Source organism: Oncorhynchus masou, chromosome 1, assembly GCF_036934945.1.
Source record: "Oncorhynchus masou masou isolate Uvic2021 chromosome 1, UVic_Omas_1.1, whole genome shotgun sequence".
Classification (NCBI taxonomy): Eukaryota; Metazoa; Chordata; class Actinopteri; order Salmoniformes; family Salmonidae; genus Oncorhynchus; species Oncorhynchus masou.
The window spans coordinates 33,796,072-33,814,861 of record NC_088212.1 but is presented as its reverse complement, the minus strand read 5'-3'; the positions used below and the strand labels follow the sequence as shown (position 1 = coordinate 33,814,861).

General features: G+C 45.0%; 1 protein-coding gene across 2 annotated transcripts; it reads right to left on the bottom strand.

Annotated features, from left to right (window-relative positions):
• Positions 1-5,729: 5,729 nt before the first annotated feature.
• On the bottom strand, positions 5,730-16,264 carry erap2 (endoplasmic reticulum aminopeptidase 2). Of its 2 annotated transcripts, none has more exons than XM_064969650.1 (20): positions 16,204-16,264; positions 14,718-15,292; positions 14,441-14,610; positions 14,117-14,255; positions 13,886-14,020; positions 13,681-13,801; positions 13,077-13,231; positions 12,656-12,769; positions 12,393-12,524; positions 12,104-12,235; positions 11,663-11,731; positions 11,376-11,551; positions 11,182-11,261; positions 10,480-10,663; positions 8,354-8,510; positions 6,879-7,063; positions 6,560-6,721; positions 6,347-6,487; positions 6,043-6,124; positions 5,730-5,919 (listed from the first exon to the last, which is right to left on the bottom strand). In XM_064969650.1, exons 2-20 carry the CDS (start codon positions 15,063-15,065, stop codon positions 5,773-5,775), a joined length of 2,829 nt encoding a protein of 942 aa, XP_064825722.1. In that variant the 5' UTR covers positions 15,066-15,292; positions 16,204-16,264; the 3' UTR covers positions 5,730-5,772. The 2 variants fall into 2 exon arrangements, with proteins under 2 accessions (XP_064825722.1, XP_064825715.1); XM_064969643.1 differs by having other exon boundaries at positions 16,073-16,258.
• Positions 16,265-18,790: the final 2,526 nt, after the last annotated feature.

Below are 18,790 nucleotides of genomic sequence, written 5' to 3'. Positions count from 1 at the left end.
TGGTGGTTAATGCAAAACAATATGAGCCTGTCCTCCCCAATTAAGGTGCCGCCTGTGATTAAAATACAGTTAGACCTCTGTGTTTGACCCTCCCTGTGGGTCGTCACCCCGCCTATTTCTACAATTTATCTTCTTAAAATGTGATTTTGAACCTAACCCTAATCACATTGCTAACATTATGCCTAACCTTAAATTAAGACCAAAAAGCTAATTTTAGTTTTCATGAATTTTACAATATAGCCCAGCATTTCCCAAACTCGGTCCTCGGGACCCTAAGGGGTGCTCTTTTTGGTTTTTGCAGTAACAGTACACAGCTGATTCAAATAATCAAAGCTTGATAATTTGTTGATTATTTGAATTAGCTGTGTAGTGCTAGGGGCAAAAAGCTAAATGTGCACCCCCTTGGGGTCCCGAGGACAGAGTTTGGGGGGAGTTATTACACTGGCCTGTCTCTCTTTCTCTCTCAATCACATGCACACACACACACACACACACACACACACACACACACACACACACACACACACACACACACACTGTTCAGGAGGTCAGGAGTCACATGCAGTAAGATGATGTCCCCATGGCCCACAATCAGCATGTGACTGAGCTTTGGCTACTTATGTCCCTGTCTTTATCAATAGACAGTCAGTCGCCACAGACAGCTATTCAATGTAGAGATGGATGCTTGACAGCACTTCAGTGTGTCACAGCACTTCTGAAACATTACATGGGTGTGCATCTGTAAATGTGCAATAGCTAAGGTGTTCATTATGGGTCAAAGGAGCCAAGGGAACGGAATCGTTGTTTGTGTGTGTGTGTTTGTGTGTGTGTGTGTGTGTGTGTGTGTTTTCAGGAAGTGGTTGTTTCAGTAGTGTGAGAAAGTTGTACATTGCCATCAGAAAGTGTTCACACCCCATGACTAATAGATTAAAATTAGATTTTGTGTCACTCACCTACACACAATAGTCCATAACATCAAAGTGGAATTATGTTTTTAGAATTTTTTAATAAAAAGTTAATAAAAAATGAAAAGCTAAAATGTCTTGTGTTCAACCCCTTTGTTATGGCAAGCCTAAATACGTTCAGGAGTAAAAACATATTATAAATCATATTATAAGTTGAACTGACTCACTCTGTGTGCAATAGTATTGTTTAACATGAGTTTTTGATGACTACCTCATTTCTGTACCCCCTACACACCCCTTTGAGCATGGTGAAGTTATTAATTCCACTTTGGATGGTGTATCAATACACCCAGTCACTACATACTCTTGGGCTCCCAAGTGGCGCAGCGGTCTAAGGCACTGCATCTCAGTGCTAGAGGCATAACTACAGACCCTGGTTTGATTCCAGGCTGTATCACAGCCGTGATTGGGAGTCCCATAGGGTGGCGCCAGCGTCGTCCAATTGGTCCAGCGTCATCCAGGTTAGGGTTTGGCCAGGGTGGCTGTTATTGTAAATAAGTATTTGTTCTTAACTGACTTGCCTAGTTGAATGAAGGATACATTTTAATGTTAATTTTATTTAAATACAAAGATACAGGCGTCCTTCCTAATTCAGTTTACAAAGAGGAAGGAAACCGCTCAGGGATTTCACCATGAGGCCAATGGTGACTTTAAAACAATTACCGAATTTAATGGCTGTGATAGAAGAACATTTAAAATGGATCAACATTGTAGTGACTCCACAATACTAACCTAAATGACAGTGAAAAGAAGGAAGCTTATACAGAATACAAAATATTCCAAAACATGCATCCTGCTTGCAATAAGGCACAGAAGTAAAATTCCCCAAAATTTGGAAATTACATTTACTTTATGTCCTGAATACAAAGTGTTATGTTTGGGGCTAATCCAACACATCACTGAGTACCACTCTTCATATTTTCAAGCATTGTGGTGGCTGCATCATGTTATAGGCATGCTTGTCATTGGCAAGGACTAGGGAGTTTTTTTTAAATAAAAATTATGGAATAGAGCCAAGCACAGGAAAACTCCTACAGGAAAACCGGGTTCAGTCTGCTTCCACCAGACACTGGGAAACAAATTCACCTTTCAGCAGGACAATAACCTAAAACACAAAGTCAAATATACACTGGAGAAGCTTACCAAGACAACATTGAATGTTTCTGAGTGGCCTAGTTACAATTTTGACATAAATCATCTTGAAAATCTATGGCAAAACTGGAAATTGGCTGTCCAGCAATGATCAACAACCAACGTGACAGAGCTTGAAGAATAAAAAAAGAATAATGTGCAAATAGTACTGCAGGGTGACTTAAAAAGTCATAGCCAGTCAATCAATAATATAATAGTACTTTTAGTAAAGGTGTTCATCTTTAATTTAGAATCTGTGGAAACTATGAGAATAGAAAAGTTCAGAACCTTTGTGGAACATCACAGCACAGCAAAATATTTGTCAAGTAGAAGTCAAGACTGGATGGTGTTTAGAGATAGATTGGAGGGGGTGACGGGAGCTGAAGGGTAAAATAAAAAATACAAATAGAAAACTAATGTAAAATATACCGTGTCCGTGTACCATTTCTGTAAAATGTATATAGTATGTTAAACTGGAAGTAGAAGCCAAAGTATTGTTGTCCATTAGTTTACTCCAATTAGGGGATGGGAGTTAGGGTTAGGGGAAAATGATAACAGAAAATATATCAAATAAATAAGCAAAAAATATATGGGGAATAGGAAATTATGCAAATAATTACATTGATAGAACACACAATCTGCAATATTAAAGCTGATCTACCCCCTAAACATAAAAACACACACAAAAAAACAATAAATATACAAAGATTTCTAAAAACATGTTTTTACTTTGTCATTATGGGGTATTGTGTGTATTCTGAAAAAAACAAACATGTATTTAATCAATTTTTAATTTAGGCTGTAACACAAAATGTGGAATACGTCAAGGGGTATGAATACTATCTGAAGGCACTGTACTTCTCCAACAGCTTTTTCTGTTTATTTCCAGAACAAGTATCAGGTCAGCACCATCCACTTGTTTCCAGGCTATTGCCAAAACAACAGAGGATAGATTCTGAGGTTCTCATTGCCTCTCCATCCATCCCTCCATCCATGATTCAAGCAATGTGCATGCACGATAGGTGTGTTTTTTGAGTAAACCAACACTCAGAAATTCAGCAAAATGAAAAACATAGTTTGGAAGGACCACCAGAGGGCAGGCTGGGCTCACGGATAGGAGCCCAACAAGGCATGGGAGACAAGAGGCAATTAAGCACAGCTGATGGTACTAATGACATACTCTCCTTCCCCTATAAGAGAGAGAATGGAGAGAGAGAGAGAGAATAGAGAGAGAGAATAGAGAGAGAGAATGGAGAGAGAGAATGGAGAGAGAGAATGGAGAGAGAATGGAGAGAGAGAGAGAATAGAGAGAGAGAATAGAGAGAGAGAGAGAGAATAGAAAAGAGAGAGAATGGAGAGAGAGAGAGAATGGAGAGAGAGAGAGAATGGAGAGAGAGAGAGAATGGAGAGAGAATAGAGAGAGAGAGAGAATGGAGAGAGAGAAGAGCTATCCAGGAAGAACCACTAAGACGGTGACAATCCCGTGACTTTTTGTTGTAGTTTAAAGATAATCCTATTGTGTTCCTGTTTCATCTGGAGAAGATGTATGTTTTTCCTTGGAAGATTTTCATTGATTATGTTGGAGTGTTTTTGTTGACCAAATGCCCTCAATAGAGAACTGTGTTCAGTCAAGAACCTACTCCTGACTCGTTTATTCCACCTTCCCGCTTTAGAGTGATGCCCAATTACTTGGTCCGCTCACAATAGATATGTGTACAACATGTTTACACACATACAGTTGAAGTCGGAAGTTTACATACACCTTAGCCAAATACATTTAAACTAAGTTTTTCACAATTCCTGACAGTTAATCCTAGTAAAAATGTTCTGTCTCACCACTTTATTTTAAGATGGTAAAATATCAGAATAATAGTAGAGAGAATGATTTAAGCTTTTATTTCTTTCACCACATTCCCAGTGGGTCACAAGTTTACATACACGTAAATGTCCATTTGGAAGACCCATTTGTGACCAAGCTTCCAGACTGATGTCTTGAGATGTTGCTTCAATATATCCACATCATTTTCCACCGTGTTTCACGGTTGGGATGGTATTCTTTGGCTAACACGCCTCCCCCTTTTTACTCTAAACTTAACGATGGTCATTATTGCCAAACAGTTATATTTTTGTTTGATCAGACCAGAGGACATTTCTCCAAAAAGTACGATCTTTGTCCCCATGTGCAGTTGCAAACCGTAGTCTGGCTTTTTTATGGCGGTTTTGGAGCAGTGGCTTCTTCCTTGCTGAGGGGCCTTTCAGGTTATGTCGATATAGGACTCATTTTACTGTGGATATAGATACTTTTATACCTATTTCCTCCAGCATCTTCACAAGGTCCTTTTTCTGTTTTTCTGGAATTGATTTGCACTTTCCGCACCAAAGTACTTTAATCTCTAGGAGACAGAACGCGTCTCCTTCCTGAGCGGTATGATGGCTGCGTGGTCCCATGGTGTTTATACTTGCGTACTATTGTTTGTACAGATGAACGTAGTACCTTCAGGTGTTTGTAAATTGCTCCCAAGGATGAACCAGACTTGTGGAGGTCTACACATTTTTTTCTGAGCTCTTGGCTGATTTCTTCTGATTCTCCCATGATGTCAAGCAAAGAGACACTGAGTTTGAAGGTAGGCCTTGAAATACATCCACAGGTACACCTCCAATTGACTCAAATTATGTAAATTAGCCTATCAGAAGCTTCTAAAGTCATGACATCATTTTCTGGAATTTTCCAAGCTGTTTAAAGGCACAGTCAACTTAGTGTATGTAAACTTCTGACCCACTGGAATTGTGATACAGTGAATTATAAGTTAAATAATCTGTCTGTAAACAATTGTTGGAAAAATTACTTGTGTCATGCGCAAAGTAGATGTCCGACTTGCCAAAACTATAGTTTGTTAACAAGAAATTTGTGAAGGGGTTGAAAAATGAATTTTAATGACTCCAACCTAAGTGTATGTAAACTTCCGACTGCAACTGTATGTTTCCTACTGAATCTTCAGCAGTCCCCACCCTCTAGTGGCTGTGAGGTTGTAGTGTGTGAGACCAAGCTTCATTCTGTCTCACATACAGAAACGGCTGTTTTTGCCTTTTCAGGCTTCTCCTACATTCACTGTTGACACCTACAAATTGGTTTTCTGTTCATATTTCATTTGCTCTTACTCTGTGTAATTCCACATCTCGGTCTTCTTACTGCTCTTCAATGAGCACTTTGACAACACTTCATTATTAAACATTTTAATCAAATTCAACAAAACCAATTCCAAGTCCCTGATATAAACTGAAAATCATGACCAAATTATATACACACACAACTATCCAAAAAATAAAAAATGAAAAAACAAAGCTCTAATCTACCGCTGTCTCTCTCTCCCTATCCCCCATACCCCTGTCTCTCTCTCTCCCTATCCCCCATCCCTCTGTCTCTCTCTCTCCCTATCCCCCTCCCTCTGTCTCTCCCTATCCCCCTCCCTCTGTCTCTCTCCATTATCCCCCTCCCTCTGTCTCTCTCTCTCCCTATCCCTCTCTCTCTCTCCCTATCCCCTACCCCCTCTGTCTCTCCCTATCCCCTTCCTCTCTCCCTCTATCTCTCCCTCCCTCTGTCTGTCTCTCTCTCCCTATCCCCCCTCCCTCTGCCTCTCTCTCCCTATCCCCCCTCCCTCTGCCTCTCTCTTTCTCTTCAGTCTATCTGTTGGTCCAGCCAGCTCCTCAGAGTTCCCAGGTTCCTTTGCAGCCAGAGGATGTTCTTCTGGATGTTATCCATGGCAACCTCAGTCACTCGCAGCTGAGCTGCCTGCTCACGGATCGACTCAAAGAATACACGCACCTGGGGAACACACACACCTGGTAAGCATGGCCGTGGGTTACGGGACACACCCTCTCCCTCGCTCAAACAGAACTTTGCTTCTGACAACAAATGATACTGCCATGGAAAGATCAGTAATCTCACCTCAGTGAGTTCCTCTGTGGAGGAGAACTGGGCTGTGGTACCAATAATGATGTTTCTAATAGAGAACGATCCCAACTGGAACCTGCAGGGTAAGAACAAGAGCAAAACACCACAGGTTGGCAAAGCCCCCAGGCTATGGGACTGCTGGCCTACTACTACCTACTTTGTCATCAGTATTAGTCTCTCAGTTAATCTTTCTCCCTTTCCCCTCTCTCATTCTCCACCTATTTATCCTCAGTGTTAGTCTCCTTCTCTACCTCTCTCCTCCCTCCCTCCCTCTATCCCCTCCCTCTCGACCACCTACTTGTCCACCAGGGTGCTCCAGTATTTCTGGACGTAGCTCCAGGCCAGATGATGTCCCCCTGGGTTCCTGGCTACCATGGCGATGAGGGAGTCCAGGTCCTGGGTACGGATCACCTCTCCCTCTAGACCCAGCTCCAACAACCTGGGGTAGAAACACACACACTGAATGTAATGTCAAATATTGAATTGACCGCGTATAGAAGACTGTACACACCTGGTTAGTTTGTTAGTGTCTCGGCTGCTGGCCAGGGCAGAGAGGATCTTGTGTTTGTGTGTCTCTGAGAGGGAGTGGGTGTATGTCTGGAGGAGAGACGCCCAGCCCGTGTCCTCCTGGGCCCCTACTGAATACACTGTCTCTGCCACATCTGCAGGCAGGCTGGTGGATGGAGAGGCACAGACAGGACATGGTTTACTTCTGCAGTCAGGCAAAGTTTGCACCTTTGATTGGTCGTGGATTTCAGGAGGTATGTTACTGTCAAAGGGATGTAACCACACTCTGACAGACAGACAGATAGATAGGCAGAGAGACATACGTAAGCGTGCTGTTGGAGTCCAGCCAGTGTGTGAAGCTGCGCTGGGCCTGCTTCAAACAGGGGAGGTCTCCTAGATGGCAGGCCAGGGAAAGGAGCTCCGACCTCAGCCGCCTCTCAGACACAGAGCCCTTGTCGCTCCACGTCTGACGGTCAATCACATCACGGAAATACCACAGGATGTACGTCTGCGGAAAACACACACAGAGAGGACATCAGACCCGACACAGAGAGGACATCAGACCCCACACAGAGAGGACATCAGACCCGACACAGAGAGGACATCAGACCCGACACAGAGAGGACATCAGACCCGACACAGAGAGGACATCAGACCCGACACAGAGAGGACATCAGACCCGACACAGAGAGGACATCAGACCCGACACAGAGAGGACATCAGACCCGACACAGAGAGGACATCAGGCCCGACACAGAGAGGACATCAGGCCCGACACAGAGAGGACATCAGGCCCGACACAGAGAGGACATCAGGCCCGGCACAGAGAGGACATCAGACCCGACACAGAGAGGACATCAGACCCCACACAGAGAGGACATCAGGCCCGACACAGAGAGGACATCAGGCCCGACACAGAGAGGACATCAGGCCCGACACAGAGAGGACATCAGGCCCGACACAGAGAGGACATCAGGCCCGACACAGAGAGGACATCAGACCCGACACAGAGAGGACATCAGACCCGACACAGAGAGGACATCAGACCCCACACAGAGAGGACATCAGACCCGACACAGAGAGGACATCAGACCCGACACAGAGAGGTCATCAGACCCCACACAGAGAGGACATCAGACCCCACACAGAGAGGACATCAGACCCCACACAGAGAGGACATCAGACCCGACACAGAGAGGACATCAGACCCGACACAGAGAGGACATCAGGCCCGACACAGAGAGGACATCAGACCCGACACAGAGAGGACATCAGACCCGACACAGAGAGGACATCAGACCCCACACAGAGAGGACATCAGACCCGACACAGAGAGGACATCAGACAGAGAGGACATCAGGCCCGACACAGAGAGGACATCAGGCCCGACACAGAGAGGACATCAGACCCGACACAGAGAGGACATCAGACCCGACACAGAGAGGACATCAGACCCGACACAGAGAGGACATCAGACCACACACAGAGGACAACAGACCACACACACAGAGGACATCAGACCACACACACAGAGGACATCAGACCACACACACAGAGGACATCAGACCACACACACAGAGGACATCAGACCACACACACAGAGGACATCAGACCACACACACAGAGGACATCAGACCACACACACAGAGGACATCAGACCACACACATAGAGGACATCAGACCACACACGCACTCAAACTCCGCAACTGAACCAGAATGTTTTTAGAATTGTTTTGTGTGTGTGTGTGTGTGTGTGTGTGTGTGTGTGTGTGTGCACATGTATGTGTATGTGTCCTACCCTGAGGTTTTGTGTGACATCAGGTATGTCTCTCCTCTCCACTATCCTGTAGAAAGCTTCCAGGTAGCCCAACCCCTCGAGTAAGGGAACGGTGTGACTTTCTGATCGCAGGTAGCCAATAAGGTCCAAGGATTTATCGAGAGACAACCGACCTGCCCTATCGAAGTAGTATAGAGAGATGACGTCAGAAATAAAAGTCTGTTTGTGTTGTCTATTCACATATATACAGTTGGGCAAAAAGTATTTAGTCAGCCACCAATTGTGCAAGTTCTCCCACTTAAAAAGATGAGAGAGGCCTGTAATTTTCATCATAGGTACACTTCAACTATGACAGACAAAATGAGAAAAAAAATCCAGAAAATCACATTGTAGGATTTTTAATGAATTTATTTGCAAATGATGGTGGAAAATAAGTATTTGGTCAACAACAAAAGTTTATCTCAATACTTTGTTAAATACCCTTTGTTGGCAATGACAGAGGTCAAATGTTTTCTGTAAGTCTTCACAAGGTTTTCACACACTTTAGCTGGTATTTTGGCCCATTCCTCCATGCAGATCTCCTCTAGATCAGTGATGTTTTGGGTCTGTTGCTGGGCAACACGGACTTTCAACTCCCTCCAAAGGTATCTATGGGGTTGAGATCTGGAGACTGGCTAGGCCACTCCAGGATCTTGAAATGCTTTTTACGAAGCCACTCCTTCGTTGCCCGGGTGGTGTGTTTGGGATCATTGTCATGCTGAAAGACCCAGCCACGTTTCATCTTCAATTTCCTTGCTGATGGAAGGAGGTTTTCACTCAAAATCTCACGATACATGGCCCCATTCACTCTTTCTGATGTTTCCACCCTCATGCTTCACAGTAGGTATGGTGTTCTTTGGATGCAACTCAGCATTCCTTGTCCTCCAAACACAACGAGTTGAGTTTTTACCAAAAAGTTATATTTTGGTTTGATCTGGCCATATGACATTCTCCCAATCTTCTTCTGGATCATCCAAATGCTCTCTAGCAAACTTCAGACGGGCCTGGACATGTACTGGCTTAAGCAGGGGGACTGCAGGATTTGAGTCCCTGGCGGCGTAGTGTGTTACTGATGGTAGGCTTTGTTACTTTGGTCCCAGCTCTCTGCAGGTCATTCACTAGGTCCCCCTGTGTGGTTCTGGGATTTTTGCTCACCGTTCTTGTGATAATTTTGACCCCACAGGGTGAGATCTTGCGTGGAGCCCCAGATTGAGGGAGATTATCAGTGGTCTTGTATGTCTTCCATTTCCTAATAATTGCTCCCACAGTTGATTTCTTTAAACCAAGCTGCTTACCTATTGCAGATTCAGTCTTCCCAGCCTGGTGCAGGTCTACAATTTTGTTTCTGGTGTCCTTTGACAGCTATTTGGTCTTGGCCGTAGTGGAGTTTGGAGTGTGACTGTTTGAGGTTGTGGACAGGTGTCTTTTATACTGATAACAAGTTCAAACAGGTGCCATTAATACAGGTAACGAGTGGAGGACAGAGTAGCCTCTTAAAGAAGAAGCTACGGGTCTGTGAGAGCCAGAAATCTTGCTTGTTTGTAGGTGACCAAATACTTATTTTCCACCATAATTTACAAAGAAATTCATAAAAAATCCTACAATGTGATTTTCTGGATTTTTTCCCCTCATTTTGTCTGACATAGTTGAAGTGTACCTTCTCCCCAATTTCGTGGTATCCAATTGTTACTGTCTTGTCTCATCGCTACAACTCCCGTATGGGCTCGGGAGCCATGCGTCCTCTAAAACACAACCCAACCAAGCCGCACTGCTTCTTTAACACAGCGTGCATCCAACCCGGAAGCCAGCCGCACCAATGTGTCGGAGGAAACACTGTGCACCTGGCAACTCGTTTAGCGTGCACTGCGCCCGGCCCGCCACAGGAGTCGCTGGTGCGCGATGAGACAAGGATATCCCTACCGGCCAAACCCTCCCTAACTCGGACGACACTAGGCCAATTGTGCGTCGCCCCACGGACCTCCCGGTCGCGGCTGGCTGCGACAGAGCCTGGGTGCGAACCCAGAGTCTCTGGTGGCACAGCCCTAGACCACTGCACCACCCGGGAGGCCGTCTATTCATATATTAACACACACAGGTAGGTTTCTTACGTGGTGAGTTGGAAGGCGTTGTGTATGAGGTGTGTTCTGTCCATGAAGGTGAGAGCTGTGTGGTTGTCCTTCAGTAGTTGTATCAAGTCGTCCCAGCCTGAACCATCATAGTGGACCAGGTAATAACCAGCCATGTCCACATTCACCTTCACCCAGCCCACCTCCTCCCCCACCTCCACACTGTCTGAGGAGAGGAGAGACTAGGCAATCAATGAATTAGTGAAACCTCACGAGCGAGACCACAACTATCTTCCCTGTGATTGTTGTCATTAGGTGTCTTACCTGTGAGTGTGATCATTAGGTGTCTTACCTGTGAGTGTGGTCATTAGGTGTCTTACCTGTGAGTGTGGTCATTAGGTGTCTTACCTGTGACTGTGGTCATTGGGTGTCTTACCTGTGAGTGTGGTCATTAGGTGTCTTACCTGTGAGTGTGGTCATTAGGTGTCTTACCTGTGAGTGTGGTCATTAGGTGTCTTACCTGTGACTGTGGTCATTGGGTGTCTTACCTGTGAGTGTGGTCATTAGGTGTCTTACCTGTGAGTGTGGTCATTAGGTGTCTTACCTGTGAGTGTGGTCATTAGGTGTCTTACCTGTGAGTGTGGTCATTAGGTGTCTTACCTGTGAGTGTGGTCATTAGGTGTCTTACCTGTGACTGTGGTCATTGGGTGTCTTACCTGTGAGTGTGGTCATTAGGTGTCTTACCTGTGAGTGTGGTCATTAGGTGTCTGTGGATACTTGTTGAGGTGTCAGTCCTGTATGTCAGAGGGATGTGCCACAGGAACCTAACACAGAGAGATCAGCGAGGGGAGGGATGAGGCGCAGGAATATGACCTCACTGCACATGACAATCACAGAGAATGTGTGTGTGTGTTTGTGTGTGTGGTGTGTGTGTTTACCCCTGCTGCAGGCTGGGCCATGCTGGATCAGAAGGATGTGCGGTCCTCAGGAACCTCTCCTGTTTCAGCAGGAGATGAGACCCCTGCCTAGTAACTGTTACCAAGGGCACACCTGTCTGCAGTGTCCAGGTGTTCATCATGGATGTCAGGTCCAGGTGCTCCCCAGTGTACAGGTACTGACACACACACACACACACACGTAAACATCACACTCTTAAATCAATGGTGAGACTTGACTGTTGGTATTGTAATGTAATGTACTGCTGTGTAAACAGAGGTGTGTTTACTGCGTTCTTAGCTGCCTGCCTGCTGCTGTAACAGTGTTCTCCAGAGCTGAACTCCTCCTCTGAACACGTCTGAGAACAACAACACAGCACCTTACATTTACACACTGAATCATCCGACACAGAGGGATCAATTAAGCAATAAGGCACGGGGGGGGGTTATCACCAATATACCACGGCCAAGGGCTGTTCTTTTGCACGACGCAACGCAGAGTGCCTGGATACAGCCTTTAGCCATGGTATATTGGTCATATAACACAAACCCCCGAGGAGCCTTATTGCTATTATAAACTGGTTATCAACGTCATTAGAGCAGTAAAAATAAATGTTTTGTCAAACCCGTGGTATATGGTCCGATATACCACAGCTGTCAGCCAATCAACATTCACGGCTGGAACCACCCAGTTTATAATAAAATATATATCATTTGAACGATCTACGCACATTGGCCAGGCTGTCCCACAGGTCCTGGTTGTGAGCGTTGCTGTAGCTGTACCTGCGAAGGTAGCGCACGATTCCACTCTGGAACACTTGGTCAGTCAGGTAGTGTCTGAGCATGTGCAGGACACATGCACCCTGGTGGATAAACACATAAACAGTACAGTACATTAACACTGCAGTCCTGATCCAATACTTTAGACACTCATCCTTATTCCCTCCTTTGAAGCAAAGACAGGGTTGATAAAAGCAATGTGATGGAAAAAAGATGTGCGTGTTTGCGTTTTTTGTCTACCTTGTCGTAGGATACTGTGTCAAACATCTCTTCAATCTGTGTGGGGCTCTCAGCCGCACTGGAGATGGGACGGGAGGAGTTAAGAGAGTCTCGACCAATCGCAGCAAAGCAGGTGTCCACCAGATAATCCTCCTGAGAGATGAAAAGGGCACCTTTTCAACAGGAATATCCCTCAGGGACATGTGAAACATTCATACTAATCAATAATACTACTGTGAAGTTGGAGTAGGGATGTGTACAACATATGAGTAACAGGATCCTACCACTCTGAGTTTGGGGTATGTGGCGTTGACTGAGATGTACTCCATGTATCTGGCGAAGCCCTCGTTCAGCCAGATGTCATTCCACCACTGCATGGTCACCAGGTTGCCAAACCACTGATAGACAGACAAACGGGCAGGCAGGAGAGGACAGACAATGAGAGATGTCAGAGGAAGAGGAGGACAGACAATGAGAGATGTCAGAGGAAGAGGAGGACAGACATCTATCTGTTCCAGTCATTTCATTCAGGTTCATTCACTGTGAGGAGATCTATTTGTCTCCCAGTGAGGATACACTTCCCGAAGAATGCAGAGGGTTATGACATGACAGTCTAATCCCTCTTCACACTACCAAGGTTCACTTCCTGCCATGAGCTGCTACTTCCTGTTCAACACCCTGAACAACTTTCTGTCCGGCTCTCACCTGGTGGGCGAGCTCGTGGGCGATCACCATGGTAACCCAGACCCTATCGGAGCCTGAGGAGGTGGCGGGGTCGAAGAGCAGGCTGGTCTCTCTGAAGGTGATCAGACCCCAGTTCTCCATCGCTCCGGCCTGAAAGTCTGGGATAGCAACCAGGTCTGGAGGGGGGGAAGGTAGCAACTTCAATGATTACCTTACTTGTTTCAACAACTGCTATTGAACCCTGGTCATCAGCACCGTTGAGTTACCTTGTTTAGGTAGTGGGTATTTGATGTTGATGTATTTAGTTACCTTGTTTAGGTAGTGGGTATTTGATGTTGATGTATTTAGTTACCTTGTTTAGGTAGTGGGTATTTGACGTTGAAGTATTTAGTTACCTTGTTTAGGTAGTGGGTATTTGACGTTGAAGTATTTAGTTACCTTGTTTAGGTAGTGGGTATTTGACGTTGAAGTATTTAGTTACCTTGTTTAGGTAGTGGGTATTTGATGTTGAAGTATTTAGTTACCTTGTTTTGGTAGTGGGTATTTGATGTTGAAGTATTTAGTTACCTTGTATTTAGTTACCTTGTTTTGGTAGTGGGTATTTGATGTTGAAGTATTTAGTTACCTTGTTTAGGTAGTGGGTATTTGATGTTGAAGTATTTCTCATAGAACTCCAGTAGTTTGACTGCAGCCTTCAGAGCATAATGGGTCTGCTGCCATTTCTCAGGAGCAGCATAGACAGATACCTGAAACATATGTGAACACAGTGATGTTCTGAAATCACACATACCGCCTGTACACACATTCACACACACCCCTGTCCCACCTACCTTGACCCCTGAGGCCGTTGTTGCGCTGACAGATCTGAAGTCACACACGATGAAGGCCACCAGGTAGGAGCTCATCCTCACACTCACAACAAAACGGTCCTCCATTAGACCATCATCCAGGACCACTGTCTGCTCCTAAAGGGGAAACACACACACACACACACACATTGTAATGCACACTCACATACTATGAACCACCTGCCACCGTGTTGCTTTTGTGTGTTAACTCACTACAGGCATGTTGGACAGGGCGGTGTGTTCCCAGCTCCTCCTGATACTGATAGAGTAATTAGCCTTGAAGCTCGGCTCATCAAAACAAGGAAACGCCATCCGAGCACTGGTGGGCTCAAAATGAGTGGAGACCAGGTTCCTGGAGAGATAGATAGAGGGTGGGCAGAGAGAGAGAGTGGAGAGCAGAGAGAAAGAGAGACATTACAAGTTGTTTATCATGTGATGTCTCACAAAAAAAACATTTGGTTAGGGAGTGATGCACAACACAGCCTTTCTCCCTCCCATGGAGAGAGAGAGGGAGGTAGACTCACACACGCTCCGTACCGTGTCTCTCCACTGCTGGTTCTGTAGGTGCTCCTGTAGAAGCCATAGAAGCCTTCTCCTATCTCCGCCCCAAACTCCAGAAATAGGAAGTACTTCTGCCCACCGCTGAGCACTCTGGGAGAGAAGATGGCAGTCTGCTCATGGGTAGGATTGTGGAGCACAGGGAGCACCTGAAGACACACATGCAGTAGTAATTAGACGGACATGTCAGAGAAGACAAAAGTGGGACATCGTTACAAACTGAGCATGACGGTTTAGTTCTGAGGGAGTAGCCTACCTTGTCTGACAGGTGAGCCAGGTTCTGGTCCAACATGGTTGCTGTAGTGATACGGAGACCCTTGCTGTGCAGCACCACCCAGTTGGTATTGTTCTGAACCTGGAGCTCTATCCGGACAGTACCGCTGTAGCTGAGCATGGTGAGGTTAGGGTGGAGCAGGAGGTGGTAGTGGAGAGGAACAATGTACCCCGGAAGACGGAGGTGGCTCCAAGGGAATGAGAGGCTTCCTGTACCTAAGGGAGGCTGCTCCTCAGTGGGGTTAAAGGGCTCAGAGGCCTGGGTCGGGCTAGCGGAGGTCTGGGTCACACCAGCCAGAGACAGGAGGGCCAGAACCAAGAACCTGACCATTATGGTGGAAATGTTGTTGGAGGACTACTGTAAGGATAAGGATCACTCTTGAGAGCATCAAACAGTCTGCAGGCACTCAGTTGGTTTTCAGAATGTAGAGAAACATCAGGGAGGATAGCTGTTGATAATTACGCTTCAGGAGGAACGTAGTCTCTCTTTGGCTAGACGGAAATGTATAACCTTACAGCAACAGGCTCGGAGAAATGTCCAGAAGTTATTTTTTGAACCTGAAGGAAGACAGAAGAAGGAACTATGTTATTTTTTCTTTTTCTTACAGTGAATCTATTTCATCTATGATCTCACACAGTCATGAAGTGGTAATGTGTTGAATTAATGATGTCAGATTTTATATAGCCAAGAAGCTGAACAATTTCAATTCCGGTCTGGTCGAGAAAGGCTGCTATCTATTCTATGCAATGATACACACGCTTACAGCCAGGCAGCAAGCCCAGTGTGTTACATGTCAAAAAACAACATGGTGAGTGGAAGAGATGGTTGTTAGTTACCCTAGCTGTCCAGGCAGGCTACAATAGAGAAGGACTGGTTGTTAGTTACCCTAGCTGTCCAGGCAGGCTACAATAGAGAAGGACTGGTTGTTAGTTACCCTAGCTGTCCAGGCAGGCTACAATAGAGAAGGACTGGTTGTTAGTTACCCTAGCTGTCCAGGCAGGCTACAATAGAGAAGGACTGGTTGTTAGTTACCCTAGCTGTCCAGGCAGGCTACAATAGAGAAGGACTGGTTGTTAGTTACCCTAGCTGTCCAGGCAGGCTACAATAGAGAAGGACTGGTTGTTAGTTACCCTAGCTGTCCAGGCAATAGAGAAGGACTGGTTGCTAGCTGTCCAGGCAGGCTACAATAGAGAAGGACAGGACTAGAGAAGGACTGGTTGTTGTAATCTGATACTGGGATAGACAGTCCAGGCACAAATGCACATTCACTGTAATTGTAATCTGATACTGGGATAGACAGACACAAATGCACATTCACCCCCTAAACAGATGAATACCTTTGTTTTGATGTTAACAAGTCCAACACGATCACCATAGAACAGAACACATGTTGCCCTGGCACCCCTGATGTTCCCTGAGTTGGATGGAGGTGTAGACGGAGGTTCATTCCATGTTTTTATTCATTTACCTCATTTGAGCTGCATCATCCTTCCCTCGTTCTCTGTCTCTGCTGACAGCTTTCATTTTCTCTTTCATGCTCCCGCCCCCTTTCCTATCCCCACGAGTACAGCAGCTGTGTGTGTGTGTGTGTGTGTGTGTGTGTGTGTGTGTGTGACCTTCCCTTTTTGTCAACTTTTCCTTTCTTCACCAGTCCAGCCCTCATATAGGATGGTTTAGATTGTCCATACATTATTGACTGCAGTGATATTATTAGAGTGTTTCTTCATATTTTCCAGTCTGATGTTAGGACTGTATATATGTATATATAGCTGTGTCTGTATTTAACCTGTCAGCTGGTGAGGCGGGTGAAACCAGGTGGTTAATCCACACTACCCCCACAACAACACCACCCATTTCATACTGGAGGCCAACATACTATATCCAACACACTGTCTCTCCTGTATACACACACTGCAAGAACACATACTTTCCATGTGTCTCGTCCATAGTGCACAACTAGCATTCTGACAGTGTGTGTGTGTGTGTGTGTGTGTGTGTGTGTGTGTGTGTGTGTGTGTGTGTGTGTGTGTGTGTGTGTGTGTGTGTGTGTGTGTGTGTGTGTGTGTGTGTGTGTGTGTGTGTCAGGGTTCGGCTCAATTCAGAATTGAATTGTGAATGCCTCAAACTCCAATTAAATTCTAGAATTTGAATTGAAGTAGTAAACAGGATACAGAATTGCAATTCACAAAAATACATGTTGTCATACCGGTGGTATACGGTCTGATATACTACGGCTTTCAGCCAATCAGCATAAAGGGCTCGAACAACCCAGTTTATAAATGAATATGAAATATTGTTGAAACAGTTGATTTGAATTATCAAGTAAAAATCAACATGCCAATAGTCTAAGTTATTATATTTAATTAACCACTTAAATCTTGTTAAATATGTGGAAAATACTACATTTCCCAGAATGCACTAGTTGACCTTGAGGCATTCAAAAAGGAGCCAAACAAATTAAATGTTTGGGCGAAATATAATTGGGTATTGGAAGCACTAAGGTTAAAAGAGAATAGAATTATTGAAAAGTGATATATTCTTTGAGCTCTGGAAGTGTGACCTGTCAAATTCAATGAAACTCTTGTGTTCTACAACAGAGTGTAATTTATTTGAATTGCACTGAATTCAATTCTACTTCCTGTTATTCAGACTCAAATTGAAATTGTACATTCTGTGAGGTGTGGCCAATTTGAATTTCAACTCATTAGTTGAGAGTCAATTCCATAATCCTGAATTGAGACCAAACCTTGGTGTGTGTGTGTGTGTGTGCGTTTGTGTGTTTGTCTATGCAGGTGTACTTTGGGGATGATTATTATGATCAGCCTCTCACCTCATATCTCACAGCCCAGAGCTGCAGGTGTCCTCTGTGGTTACCTGTTTACTACTGATCTACTGCTGGCAGACTACTGATCTACTCACACAGTAGAGGACACAACCAGAGATCTCCCTATTGTACACTACAGTAGGATTCTATGGACCTCTGAACTATAGACACAAGACTTTGTAAACATGATACCGGTAGAACAACTCTGTGAAAGAGCAGAGGTGAAATAGCTTTTCTGTCTTCTCTTGCTCTCTCTCTCTCTTTCTCTCTCAATCTGTGGGGAGATTCTGTGGCGGGTGTGAGGTCACATGACTAGGGGCTGGTAATCCCCCACAATGCACTGCTGCCCAGCTCAGTAACATGTCACCACCCTGTGGTATACTATTGACAAAACTCACTCACTCACTCAAACACTCTCACAACTCATGTACTCTCTCACACAGATGCATAACAGCGCCACAGAGGAGGATGCTTATCAGCCACACAGACATGACAGAACAACATAGGATTCTCCTCTGCCTCCCCATTCTCTACATTTGGACTGGTGAGTAACAACTTGTGAGGTAATCAAAACAAATCAAATTGTATTCATCACGCATACAGTTTACAGCAGGTATAAAAGGTGCAGCGAAAGGCTTTGTGCCAGTTCCATCAACATTGCAGTACAATAATCAATATCAATAATATCAGTCAAATACAAAATAACAAGTAATAGAAGAGGTAGTGTTGTAGTAATAGCCTTTTATGTACACGGTATGATATACAGTATAGATACAATAGCATAATAGATACTGAATGTGCTGTGTCAATTATAACTGTATTTACAACTATAAAGTGGACAGTATCTTGGTCGCGCAGTTGAATACATAGTATATAATCGAACAGCAGAGTTGCGTGTGTGTGTGTGTGTGTGTGTGTGTGTGTGTGTGTGTGTGTGTGTGTGTGTGTGTGTGTGTGTGTGTGTGTGTGTGTGTGTGTGTGTGTGTGTGTTAGGTTAGGTGTGAGACTAGGTTAGGTGTGAGGCTAAGGTTACAATTAGGGTTCGGGTTAGAATTTAGTCCGTGCAAATAGTCTCTAAGGGGAAAATAATTGAATAAGGTGCAGGGGCAGGTAGATAGCTAGGGTTCGCTGTTCAGCAGTCTGATGGCCTGGTGGTAAAAGTTGTCCCGGAGCCTATTGGTCCAAGACCCAATGCTTCGATCCCGCTTGCCAGATGGTGACAGAGTGAACA